Source organism: Triticum dicoccoides, chromosome 3A (genome assembly GCF_002162155.2).
Source record: "Triticum dicoccoides isolate Atlit2015 ecotype Zavitan chromosome 3A, WEW_v2.0, whole genome shotgun sequence".
NCBI lineage: Eukaryota > Viridiplantae > Streptophyta > Magnoliopsida > Poales > Poaceae > Triticum > Triticum dicoccoides.
The window spans coordinates 717,523,640-717,536,891 of record NC_041384.1 but is presented as its reverse complement, the minus strand read 5'-3'; the positions used below and the strand labels follow the sequence as shown (position 1 = coordinate 717,536,891).

The following is a 13,252-nucleotide window of genomic DNA, read 5'->3' as shown; positions in this document are numbered from 1 at the left end:
AAGTCGAGGTGTTGGCCTCAAAAGCGGGTGAAGACCATCTATAAGGGGCACAGTCTGTATGTCGAGACGACGACACCAAGTTGCGATGGTCATTGGAGCTTTGGAAGCGAAGGGCGTCGTTTGGTTTAGGAGACACACTTTCATCTCCACCTATGCGGGGTTGGCCCAAACCCACTACTTGCATAGCAGGTCTTGCTTTTCTCCCCTTCGATGGTCTAGCGAATCATCTTCCGTGCTTCTTAGGGAGCAATGTCGGGGTCTTCCCTTCCCACCCCTCCCTGGGCGGATTGATCCGTGGAGCTCGTGTGGAGGGTACGGGACAACAAGAGTTTTTCCTCTTCCGCATTTGCTTGCCGCGCTGGTGTGTATGATCCCGCGTTTCGTATGTCATTTTATTGCTTGAGGGAAGGGTTGGATCGTGCCCTTTATATCTACTTTTCACCGAGGTGTTACAAAACTAGCAGTCAACTCCTCTCTTCCATATGATAAGCGCAGTATTAACAAAAAAAATCAACTCTTGGCCGCTGCATTCAAAGCAAAGGCCATAAATTTGATAAAGGAAAAAACGGAAGCCCTTTTTTGCAAAAACAATGGTAAGCGCAGTGTCCAGCAACAGTCTTCTATCTATAATCCACTCTATCTAAAAAGAAAAAGAAAAAGGAGAATAAGAAAGGACCAGCAGCACACCCAGCGGCGACTGTCCTCCGGCGGAAGCCATCTCCGCTCCGGCGGACGCCCCTCCCTCCACCGAAGCGCGCCGCCTCGTAGGTACAGTACCCCCCCTCTCGACCCGTCATCCATCCCTCTCCCGCGCTCCACCGGAATGGCCTCGTCTTAGATCCACCCGTCCCCAGCCTGGATCGATTTCTTTACTCCGTCGGCCGGCGACGAACCCTAGCTCTGCTCCGAGCCAGAGCAGCGCGTCCCAAAAATGTGTTTCCTTCTGGGACGGATGCCCCCCAGTCTCAGCTTGTCGCGGCCCCCTTTGGTGGGGCACTGCAAATCGCGGCTTGTTTTCCAAAAATCAATCATTTGGGGGCGGCCCCTCTTTAGGCCCGCCCTTGTCCCCTTGACACTGACACTAATCAGGCTGTCTTTTGTCTACACGCTAGCACTAGCAAGTTGCTGCATGATGATGTGCCATGTGTTGAAGCGCCTGTTTATTCTTTTTTTTCAATCTCGAGAAAAAAGCACCTGTTTTTTCGCCATCCCGAGAGGTTTCAGCACTGGCGGACCTCCATTTTGTTTGCTTTCCAGCTTTTAGCATAGATGGACAGATTTTTGCTTATCCATGTGAATGTGTATTTTTTCGTCAAGACTAAAAGTTGTCAACCTGCCTCCTCATGATAGCTTGGTGTTATTGGGGACAGGGAAGACTGCTTGAGAGTGTTCCTGGGCCCGGAAGCAGTCACCAGAAGAGAGCTGAAGGGTTTGTGTTGCTTTCCTCTGAACCAGTATAATAATGGCCACAAAGCTTGCGGTAAGGTTCTCAACTTAAGTTCCCTCAAGAAAACATTCTGTAGTGCATAAATGCATCTCTTGCTGTGTAACGACGATGTGTATTTAATGTGCATAGGTTTTTGGGCTCCCCTGGGATGTGGACAGCAAAGGATTACGAAAGCATATGGCCAAGTTTGGACCCCTGGAAGATTGTATTGTCATGAAGGTTTCCAGCAATTTCACATTTTATGTTAAATGCCGTCTGCTAATCCTCATTAATTTCCCCTTTCATTACAAATTATACACCCCTCCCTTCAGATTTGTGGAAAACCGTTACCTCTTATACTTTGTCTGTTTGGTAATATATTGCACATTTTATTCCTTTTAAGACCAAGTTTGCTTTGGAATACTATGTGCTAATTTTCTTTGTGATATGCTCTTTGAGATTTGGAATTGTTTTATGTTATCTTCCTTTTAAAGGAATAATTAAGATCTAATTTCCCAACGTACATGTCCAACATATCCTCTCAATTCAACGGTGATTAAGTTTCTGAAGTTGTAGCCCACAGCTATCTATACCATTCCTTGCCAAAAAAAAAATCTATACCATCATGCAGTGTTTACCAGCTCACAGCATGATTGGGTCATCTATACTCTGATTGCTGTACCGATTTACCCCAGTATATCTTGCTTCTTGAAAAATAGGATCGCTTTTCCGGTCGATCTCGTGGGTTTGGCTACGTAACGTTCTCATCGGCTGATGACGTCAAGGTTGTAAAATGAATATCTGCCCATTCTCTCTATTTGACTTCATTGATTATACTCTTTTTCTCAAGCCATTGAAAGGTAGCTCAGTTACACCGTACTTATGTTAGGAAAATGTTAACACCTTTCCATTTACCTAATCTATTGTTTATAATTTGCAATTATTTACATCTGAATCATTTTTTATCATTCTTTCAGAATGTTCTTGAGTGTGAACATTTTCTTGGGAACCGACCTCTAGAAGTGAAGATAGCAATTCCCAGGGTAAACAATACACACACATTTTCACTTTTTCTATTGTCCATTGACTCTACAATTAATTGGTGTCAAATTTTAGTTGAATAATGATCATAGTGCATTTTAATCTTAACACAGGAAGAACTGAAAGCACAGCCACCGGGAACAAAAACAGCTACTAGGATATTTGTTGGTCGAATTCCGCAATCTGCAGATGAGTCAATGTTCCGTAGGTGAGCTGTAGCCTTGTCTGTTTTTCCATTCCTCATTTTCTTTGTGACTCTATCATCACTTGTCTGAACTATAATGTTTGCTTAACAGGCATTTTGAAGCATTTGGAGAAATTATCGATCTTTACATGCCAAAGGTTTGACAATCTGGAACTGATTTACCGCTGATGAATTTCTTGAAAGAAAATCTGAATTAGGGGATGTTCTGCAGCGTCATAATTTATTGCATATGTGTGTACTCAGAGGATTTGTCATGCAATTTTGAGCATGGATATGTTGGCATAAGGTCTAAGGTAGTCCTTGAAGTGCCACTGGATGTAGTTATATGAGTACGTACTTGTATGTCAGCACATATCTTCAGCCAGTGGCATTTCAAGGCCTACCTTAGACCCTCACTCTTATGTGGGTGTGTACTTTTAGTATTTTCTGAACCCCTCTAGAGGCATTCTTCTTATATTATACTCCGTCCGTCCGGAAATACTTGTCAGAGAAATAGATGTATCTAGATGTATTCTAGTTCTAGATACATACTCCCTCCGTTCCAAAATAGATGACTCAACTTTGTACTAACTTTAGTATAAAGTTGAGTCATCTATTTTGGAACGGAGGGAGTATATTTTTATCCATTTCTGCAACAAATAATTCCGGAGGGAGGGAGTATTGGACAGTGACAGGGAAGATGAGGATTGAAAGTATATGAGCACACACCAAGAATTTTGATCTGTATTGTCCTGTTGATACAAACTGTATTAAGTTCCTGTTGTGTAAGTGCTTGCTGTGGTGATAGTAAATCATTGTTGCATTCATTGTAATGTGCTGTTGCCAGAATGGAAATAAACCACAGCTAGAGGTAGTATGATTTTACTCGAATGAATTCCATCTTTCTTTTTCATGTGTAGGAACATGGTTCAAAAGGTCATCGTGGAATTGGGTTTATCACTTTTCAGAGCGCAGGTATGTTTACTGCTATCTATGGATCTTCCAGCATTCTTTTAGGCATGCAATTTATTTGTTCATGCGAGGGAACATCAATCTGAGGAAGTAGAATGATTGAGAATGTTATTGTTTAGTTGCCTAATTGGCATGAGCAGTACTACAGCAAAATGTTCCCTGTACAGTAATAAACATTAAATCGTTTTGTATATTTGTATGTTGGAGTTCACTGGCTGAGATATGATGTTCATGCACATTACTGTTCACCATTTTAGTTGTGGTTTTGTGGCAGACAAGCATGTATGTTCTATAGTAAGATAGATTTGGAAATGTGAAATCGTATGCAATCAAGGACACCTTATCCACTTTTTTGGATCCATTTACAGTTGAAAGCTACTCCCTCCGTCCTAAAATATAAGAGCGTTTTTCATACTAGTGTAATATGAAAAACGTTCTTATATTTTGAGACAGAGGGAGTAGCTTGGAAATGTTTTCTTGTCCTCACTCTTTACGCAGTAGCTAATGTGCTCTTTCTCCTGAGCTTATATGTCCATGTTCTTTCTTCCTCATGATCTGTATTTGGTCTTGATTATTCCTAAATTTCATGTGATCACTCTGTTTGTGTTTATATTGCCTTATTTTCATCTTGGTCATAATTCAACAGAATCTGTAGACAGTATCATGCAAGAGTCGCATGAGTTGGATGGAACAACTCTACATGTTGACCGTGCAACTCCAAAGGTACTTATCCTATTCCAAAATAGAGTTGAATATAGATATATTTTCTATTCAGCCATGTCTTATGGCACGTACTGCTTCTAGTATGCATTTCTTATCACCTGAAAATTTCCCAGCATCAGGATGAAGATATCAGACACCCTCCAAGCAGGACATCTCAGGATGGGGGCGACTATGGCCTTGGCTATGGTGCATATGATGTATACATTGCAGCTGCAACCATGTTTGGAGCTTTGGGCCCACCAACACGGTATGATCATCCAGGATCAGCTTATGGAAGTAAGTCCTTCGATCATCGTGGATCAGCTTATGGAAGCAGTCCTTTCTTATGAAGTGTAATCCATATTTGACATACAAGAAACTTCATCTGTGGATTGAGTACCATTTCTGTTTGACTTACATTGAAAAGGAGGATACTCTGGATCCCCTCCAGAAACGGGCAAAAAGATATTTGTTGGCAGGATTCCACAAGAAGCAAACAAAGATGACCTAAGGAATTACTTTGGCGGATTTGGCCGGGTCGCAAATGTGTTTATTCCAAGGGTGAGGCTAAGACTTCCATCATCTGTGTCTGTATGGCGTTTCCCTTTTGTTTTCTTAATTTCTATGTTTCTCTTGTAGGATCCTAAAGGAAGTGGCCATCGAACTTTTGGTTTTGTCACCTTTTCTGATGAGGGTGTGGCAGATAAGGTAGCTGACAAAAGCCATGAAATTCTTGGATGTAAGGTAAGGCTGTGGGTGCTTCCTTGTCATTGCTCCCCTTTCATCTAATGGAGGGAAGTATGATTGCCTTGGCCCAGCTTTCATTTGGACAGAAAATTTCTGAACTTCCATAATTTCAGGTCACAGTAGACATAGCTGCACCGCCTAGGGGTGATTCCAGTGGTCGTTTCGCTGACCCCATGCCCGGCGTGGACCTTCATGCACCACCTTACGGCTCAATGCGGCCTTTCGGCATGTTCTGCGGCAACCTGGGTTATGACGTAAGTAGAAAAATCCGTTCCACGTTACATAGTAGGTTTATGTATAAATTGATCTGCTCAAGTAGGTTCCTTCAAAACAGAAAACTTAGACTTTAAACCGGTTCTTTTGTAGTTTCCACCAGTTGTTTCTTAAACATATATACAGCAGCAATCCTCTAACCAAATGCTTTTCATCTTCCAGCGAGGCTATGGTCCCGGCGGAGGCGGCAGCAGATCGAGAACGGATGGGCGGCATCGACCTTACTGATCCGGCCCGTGCTCGTCTCGTTGATGTTAAATGCGTCCCTGTTTGGTGATGATCTCACTGGTACTGGTAGTCAGCTGATTCTGGACTTGGGGTGGTGCTGTGTTTTCCTAGCTGTGTATTGTTAAACTTGTTTTGCTGGTTGGTCCGGGGGTCGTAGTCAGCGTCTCAAACTAACCTGGGCGTGTCATTGTGTGAACCTCACAAACCCCTGTTGCATTACCTCTGATAGTGGAATCCGTGGTGTCGAATCGTATGGAAAGAAGAACAAGTCTATCTCTAGGTGAATCGTGTAAAGAAATGGCAACTCTTTAGGCTGCTAGCTTGTACTGTAACTAGGTAACCTCATCTGTGCCTTGAGTGGGATGTTTGTTATGGTTATTTTGCAGTCGAAACACACATATGGGGTTTCTGTGCCGCATTCGGTGCCAAGGGAGTGAAGAGAATGATCGATGCAGATGTATAGAGTTGTGTGGAGGCATTCTCTCTAATTACATTTTTTTACAGAAAATAAAAAGATCTGCTCGATTAAAAATATGAAAAATATTTACAACACTAATGATATATGTATCTATTGTGCCATAAAATTTCAAATCGAACTCAATCTGAATGTTGAGAGAAAAAAGGGACAAATTCAACCTGATGTCGAGGCCTGAATTCATAGCCAAGCTCATTTTAGGTTCAATTCAGAGATAGATTAGCCTTTTTTGGTCTGGCGATGGAGTATGTTTGGAACTTGGATTACAAAATTTGAGACTTGATGGATACATGCTTTGCCGAGTACTTGGAAACCTGGGAGTACTTGATACGTTCGCGGGGTTTGTGTTTCTGTCAGGTTCAGGGAACTGAACTGACAAACATGGACAGCTAACGATGAATTCTTACAACAAGTAGCTAGTTTTGGGGAGTAAAAAATCAGAACTTGGTGCAATCTTAGTTACAACTATAGGCCAACTAGGAACACTGACGGCCATGGTTTAACCAAGTACATCATCAATACAGTATACAAGTCTTTAGAATGCTTGCTTTAGAGCCTTACAGTTAAGTGAAAAGTCAGAAAAATAAGGGAGCAGGTAAACAGCAAAGCATGGGGTGTTTCTTCTGAAAAGTAAAGAGCGACACCCAGAAGCTTGGCCGCCGTCCGATTGAAGATCGACGTCATCATGGTCCGTTTTTCACCCGCAAAGTGGTTACTGGTCTGACAGATGTAGGATCGAAGATGGACGGTGGCCGGCCGCTGACGCCCCAAAAGGTATTATGAAGTTTAGATCGTAGCTGAACTCCGATCAAGTGTTGAGTCCTCAGATATTCAGACACGCTCCTGACAGTTTCTGATGTCATGAACACAGAATATCATCCATAAAACAGCATAATGTCATAAAACAAACACTTTTTCTCGATAAGATAAATACAAACTGCCACTTGTAATTAAGTTAGTCATCAGTGGGATCTACTAGTAGCTCTGTTCCCCGGGCGACCAGTAGTCCATCAACTCTGACGCAACACTTGCCGCCATCTTCTCCGTTTGGTCAAACACGCCGAATCACGCCGCAACAATCCCGAATCCCGAGTAGGTTTAGCAACACGCCGAATCTGCATGCCGGCACGGCGCCGCCGTGGATCGTTTTCGTTTCCACTCCACTCCACTCCCTCCCTTGACTCCCCTGCTATACTTCTACGGTCTACCAAACGCTAGCTAACCCAAGGTAGAGGAAGCAGAGGAGATCGGTCGATGGCCGCGCCGCCGCGCTCGGTGGCGGCGGCCATCTCCGTCGCGGAGGCGGACCGGGCACGGCCACACCAGCTGGGGTACAAGCAGGAGCTGAAGCGCGGGCTCAGCGTGGTCTCCAACTTCGCCTTCTCCTTCTCCCTCATCTCGGTGCTCACCGGCGTCGCCTCCACGTACAACACCGGGCTGCGCTACGGCGGCCGGCGTCCATGACGCTCGGGTGGCTGGTGGTGGCGTCGTTCAACGGCTGCGTCGCGCTGTCCATGGCGGAGATCTGCTCCGCCTACCCGACCTCCGGCGGGCTCTACTACTGGAGCGCCAAGCTCGCCGGCAACAAGTGGGCGTCCCTTGCCTCCTGGGTCACCGGCTGGTTCAACATCGTCGGACAGGTACACCTCGATCTTCGTAGGACAGAATCTCTGGCTCTCTGATGATGCATACATGCAGTGAACTCCTTGTTTTTTTTCTATATTTTTTCAGTTTTTTCATTTTTGACCTGTTGCTGACATGGTCTAGCCTCCTGTTTTGACTGACTGTGGCAGTGGGCGTCTACGACGAGCGTGGACTTCTCGCTGGCGCTGCTCATCCAGGTGATCATCCTGCTCGGCACCGGCGGAGCCAACGGCGGCGGCTATAGGGCCTCCAAGTACGTCGTGCTGGCCATCTACGGCCTCATCCTCGTCCTGCATGGCCTCATCAACAGCCTCCCCATTCACTGGCTTTCCTGGTTTGGCAAGTTCGGTGCTTTCTGGAATGCCGCAGGTACTGCCATTCCTGGTTTGTTCTAACTGTCCATGATCAAAATCTGTTGTGTCTGTAATCTGTATCTCATATTAAGAGCCATAACTGCTTGCAAGTTGAGGTTTCGATAACATGTCTTTTGTGGAACTTCGAAATGCTATGATATAAGAGAAAAGTGCTTCTACCATGCACGGGATATCCAGTGCATGGCTAAACCGTCCATCTTGTTAGAGATTCACTCATGCCATGTATTCATTCTCATATTAAAATCCATCAGACAACTTTATGGAGCAAAGCTGCACCTACTAGTTCTCTCTCCTATACACTAGTATGTGACGTGGATTTTATTTTGAATCTAAACTTTAAACAACCATATACTTTAAAATAAATACAGGGTAAATAGTCTGTATGAACGCATGTCTTTCTTTCAATGATATCTTCAAAACAAGTTCAATATTTCATATGTTTTGAGTTTTGAGTTTACAAATCACAATGGAACATGCATGTACAGAATATTACATGATGGTTTTTGTGTGGATATATAAGAATGTTCTCTTCTTGCATACATAGTAAGTTTATTAATAACAGCGGAAAATAATTGTGCAAATTCACAAAAAAAGATCTAACAATCATAGTTTTTGTAGTTTCATGAAGTTTTAAAATTCATGTTCAAAAATGTTTAAAATTCATAGTTTTTGTGGTCACCCGGAAGAAGATGGGCAGCGCGTAGGAGATATACAACCCTAGCGTAGCGATCGACAACATGGCATACGAGTGTATCAACCTAGTGCAGTTTCCTGTTTGAGATTAGGAAAACTCTCTAATTCACCCGACTGATTTTTGGTCTCGTAAATCCCTGTGTCCACGCGCCACGTGCCCCGCATGAAGCTGCCCGCCTCTTTCCCAACATCATCTCTAGCGAAAGAGCGCCAAGCGTGTAGCATTGCTACGTTTGTCAAGCGGCAGAGGAGAAGCACCACCCAGATTTGGCACCACCACAGCGGAGCGGAGAGGACGCCAGTCGGGCGTCGCCTGGTTCATCCTCACGCCGCTCGGGCTGCAATAGAGCACCGAGCGAGCTTGTCGAAGCTCCGCCGTGGCTGCACTGAAGCGCCACTGGAGCTGCATCATAGCTTCCACCGTCGTCGGGGCTGCAATGGAGCACGTCTGGGGTTATTGGAGCCCCGCCATGACTGCAATGGAGCTATGATGGAGCTTCCCCGGGACGTCGTCGGTGTTGCAAAGCTTTTTTTTCATCGGCTTCGGTGCTGCTCCGTTGGAGCTCTTCGGTGGCCCCAGTGGTCGAGGTCGCCGGCGGCAGCACCACTGTGGGTGCATCGTTGCTTTGCTGCACCATCGATGGGGGCGGTGTAGCTGCAATGCAACTTCCATGAAGGCACCGGCGAGGGGAGCGGTATAGCTGCGACGGAGCACCGGGCCATGCTGCGGTGAGGTTGCAATGGAGCATTTCCGGGAGTCGTCATGGTGCTATGGAGCTGCGACAGAGCATCGTTGGACCGCCGGTGCTGCGTTAGAGCGGGCTGTGGAATGCTGCGTGGGAGCATCGTCCATGGTATGATGGTGAGGCTATTGCGACCAAAAACGACACTCCGGCGAACGACGGCACTACACTACCGGCTAGTACCGGCCGGCGAGTAGCTGCTGCGACCAAAACGACACTCCGGCGAATGACAGCACTGCATTGCCAGCCCGAGGAGCTGCTGCTCGAACGACTAGGCACTGCGATAAAAAAAAGGTCGGGAGGGAACCTTCATCGCGCTTGCTGAGATGTGACGCAAGAGGAGGATGCGAAGAGAGACGAGGGAGACGCGCTCATGCTAGCCTACGATCTAACGGCCATACAGAGAGTGGAATTTCTACCATGCACGAGACCTACAGTGCATGCATGCATGCATGCACATTTTTTTATTTTTTCTTTGGGCCCATTGACATGTGTTATTCTCTAGTCATTAAGTTTCATTCAAACAAATAGATGCCTAGTACATTTTGAAATAAAAATTTGTTTTACTTTCTGTTTACACAAATGTGTTTTTTTGGGCAAGATCTTTAAAACAAGACTAATATTGATATGTTTTTTGAAATAATTTTTTTTTGACAACTAAATCGCTGGGCTTCAAACTTGTTTCATCAAAATTTGCTAATTCCATGGGAAAAGTTCAATAATGTTTCTGGTGACGTGGCCTTTGAAACAAAAACATTCTTGAATATATTTTGACAAGATTTGAAATTTAAGTCTTCAAACATGATAAACATTATGAAACTATTAACCCCAAAAAAGATTATGAAATATTATGCAACCATCAACAACTTTTTTTATTGTGAGTGACTGATTGGTATGGCCACATTAATGGAATACGGCAGATGGATTGAGCAATAATAATAAAGTATACATGCATGAAAATGAATCTCCAACAAAATAAACGGCCAGCACATGCATGGGATATCCCATGCATGGTAGATATCTTTTCTCCTGCCATGCACGTCTAGGGCTGATCTTTCAAAAATTCAGCCGGCTTACGCGTAGCAGCCGCCTTGAGATTAACATAAGATATACTTGAATGACCGGTCCTAGTCCGCCCCCGAGGAAATGGTACACACGATTGAATGACAGGATATGGAGCAGTATAATAAGAGTTCCTACATGGCTGCCTTGATGCACGAACGGCGCCGCAACCGTGGATCATTTCCCCTTCTTTTGACTCCTTGTAGTACACCAACCAAACGCCATTTCTCACAAGCTCAACTGCCCAAATAGTACTAGCGCCTCGGCCAAGCAGACGCGGTCGATATGGCCGTGTCGTCGCGCTCCGCCGTCGTGGCAGTCACCAACGCCGGCGCCGGCGAGGACGCAGACCGAGCCCGGCTGCACCAGATGGGGTACAAGCAGGAGCTGAAGCGCGGGCTCAGCGTGCTGTCCAACTTCGCCTTCTCCTTCTCCATCATCTCCGTGCTCACCGGCGTCACCTCCACGTACAACACGGGGCTGCGCTACGGCGGGCCGGCGTCCATGACGCTGGGGTGGCTGGTGGTGGCGGCGTTCAACGCCTGCGTGGCGCTGTCCATGGCCGAGATCTGCTCCGCCTACCCGACCTCCGGCGGGCTCTACTATTGGAGCGCCAAGCTCGCCGGCAAGAAGTGGGCGTCCCTCGCCTCCTGGGTCACTGGCTGGTACTACTTAATTACTCAATCGCATTCATATTTTTTTGCGGTTGCAATCGCATTCATATTGGTATAGTATGTTTGGCTGTTCATGCTTTTTTAATTAGATTCGTGAGCAGGAATGGGTGATTTTGATATGCTGTTCTGCTTGGAATTATCTCTTCATTGCATTGGATAAACTGTAGATACATATGATCTGTCATTTAGTTAGCAGTTTGCTCAAAATTTTGATATCCACAGACTCGGCCATATATCCTCTTCCACAAAGCAAATTATTAGAAATAGTTCTCTCTCCAAGGTTGCCATACATCTCTTTCACAAAGCAAACTATTAGAAATAGTTCTTTTTCCAGGTTTGATCTTAGCTTTTTTTTTCTTTTCGAAAAAAGGTTTGATCTTATTAGCTATGCTCTGCTTTTACAGGTTCAACATCGTGGGTCAGGTACTTCAACTTCTAGGCTCCTTTACTATCTCTACATTTGTCTGCAGCTTCAAGTACACTCCCTTTTCTACAAGAAGTATAGTACTCCCTCCAGTCCATAATAAGTGTGGCAGTTTTAAACTAATGTTGAACTAACCTTAGTTCAAAACCATGACACTTAGTACTTTAGTACGTTGATCTATAAGTATTGGTAGCTAGTATACTTGAAGACAGTAATCTATCTATAAGAAACTTAATGCATGCATGTGGCCGTCCAGAAAGACCATTGGATACTTGGATAAAAAAATAACGGCAGCGTGTTCGGAACGGAGATCTTCCACGTCCCTGTCGATTTTCAACGGAGTGGACTGACCACTGAGGCTGTGAACTCATACTTCAATCAAGGAACAGATAAAACTAAATTATTGGCAAGTTGCTGACACAGTCCAGCCTCTTCTTTTGACCGTCCTGCCTGCCTGCCTGCCTAGTGGGCGACGGCCACCAGCGTGGACTTCTCGCTGGCGCAGCTCATCCAGGTGATCATCTTGCTGGCCACCGGCGGCACCAACGGCGGCGGCTACGTGGCATCCAAGTACGTCGTCTTGGCGATCTATGGCTTCATCCTCATCCTGCATGGCCTCATCAATAGCCTCCCCATCCACTGGCTCTCCTGGTTTGGGCAGCTCGGCGCTTTCTGGAACGCGGCAGGTATACTCATATTATTTTGATCATTGCCTTGTTTGGATATGCATTTTATTTTGATTTTGCATGCATATTTCATACGTTAGTACACATCATACTGTAGTACACATCAACTTTTGTTAGTCTTTGATTGTTGGTGTGTGCCATCAACTAGTCTTTGATTGTTGGTGTGCCTGTACTCTCTGAACAATGGTAGGTGTGCTTGTGCTGGTGATCTTGATTCCGTCTGTTGCCAAGGAGAGGTCGAGTGCCGACTTCATCTTTACGCACCTCAACACGGACAATGGCATGGGCATCCATAACAAGGCTTACATTCTAGGCGTGGGGCTGTTGATGAGCAACTACTGCATGATCGGCTACGATACATCTGCTCATATGGTACATGACCATCGATGTTAATTAATTCCAACATAAACTTTTGTTGATTACTTAGACCATGTACTCACATATGGATTCCAATTAGAGCATGCCCTGATTTCTAGACATCGATTGCACTACACCATCCTCGACGTCGATATAACTAAAGATCTAATGATCGGGATGTTCTTGCTTAATTATGTATATTGATATATATGCAGACAGAAGAAACGAAGAACGCCGATAGGAGCGGTCCGATTGGGATTGTCACTTCGGTCGTTCTCTCAAACATCTTTGGGTGGATTTACCTGGTGACCCTGACTTCAGTGGTGACAGACATCCCGTACCTGCTAAGTGCCGATAATGATGCTGGCGGCTATGCCATCGCTCAGGCTCTGCACACCATATTCAACCAGAGGTACGGCAGTGGTGTTGGTGGGCTCGTGTGCCTCGGCGTCATTGCTGTCGCCATGTTCCTCTGTGGTGTTGCGAGCATCACGAGCAACTCAAGGTTCGTCACTAGATTATCGTCTCTTTGGATGTATTGTTTACT

General features: G+C 45.2%; 2 protein-coding genes across 5 annotated transcripts in view; both read left to right on the top strand.

The window, feature by feature from the left end:
• Positions 1 to 646: 646 nt before the first annotated feature.
• LOC119270435 (heterogeneous nuclear ribonucleoproteins A2/B1-like) lies at positions 647 to 5,967 on the top strand. 4 transcript variants are annotated; one of them, XM_037552437.1, is made up of 14 exons: positions 647 to 768; positions 1,371 to 1,480; positions 1,577 to 1,666; positions 2,146 to 2,211; positions 2,404 to 2,469; positions 2,581 to 2,675; positions 2,764 to 2,809; positions 3,572 to 3,626; positions 4,270 to 4,346; positions 4,466 to 4,622; positions 4,753 to 4,886; positions 4,965 to 5,069; positions 5,186 to 5,326; positions 5,508 to 5,967. In XM_037552437.1, exons 2-14 carry the CDS (start codon positions 1,463 to 1,465, stop codon positions 5,571 to 5,573), a joined length of 1,116 nt encoding a protein of 371 aa, XP_037408334.1. In that variant the 5' UTR covers positions 647 to 768; positions 1,371 to 1,462; the 3' UTR covers positions 5,574 to 5,967. The 4 variants fall into 4 exon arrangements, with proteins under 4 accessions (XP_037408334.1, XP_037408332.1, XP_037408333.1 ...); XM_037552435.1 differs by having other exon boundaries at positions 648 to 768; positions 4,460 to 4,622; XM_037552436.1 differs by having other exon boundaries at positions 648 to 768; positions 1,351 to 1,480; positions 4,460 to 4,622.
• Positions 5,968 to 10,813: 4,846 nt separating this feature from the next.
• Positions 10,814 to 13,252, top strand: part of LOC119273447 (amino-acid permease BAT1 homolog) — a 4,834-nt gene continuing 2,395 nt past the window's right edge. Inside the window, exons 1-5 of the mRNA XM_037554597.1 lie at positions 10,814 to 11,229; positions 11,643 to 11,661; positions 12,129 to 12,348; positions 12,539 to 12,720; positions 12,921 to 13,210. Coding sequence (XP_037410494.1) covers positions 10,850 to 11,229; positions 11,643 to 11,661; positions 12,129 to 12,348; positions 12,539 to 12,720; positions 12,921 to 13,210 — 1,091 coding nt within the window. The 5' untranslated portion in view covers positions 10,814 to 10,849. The remainder of the gene's footprint in view (positions 11,230 to 11,642; positions 11,662 to 12,128; positions 12,349 to 12,538; positions 12,721 to 12,920; positions 13,211 to 13,252) is intronic.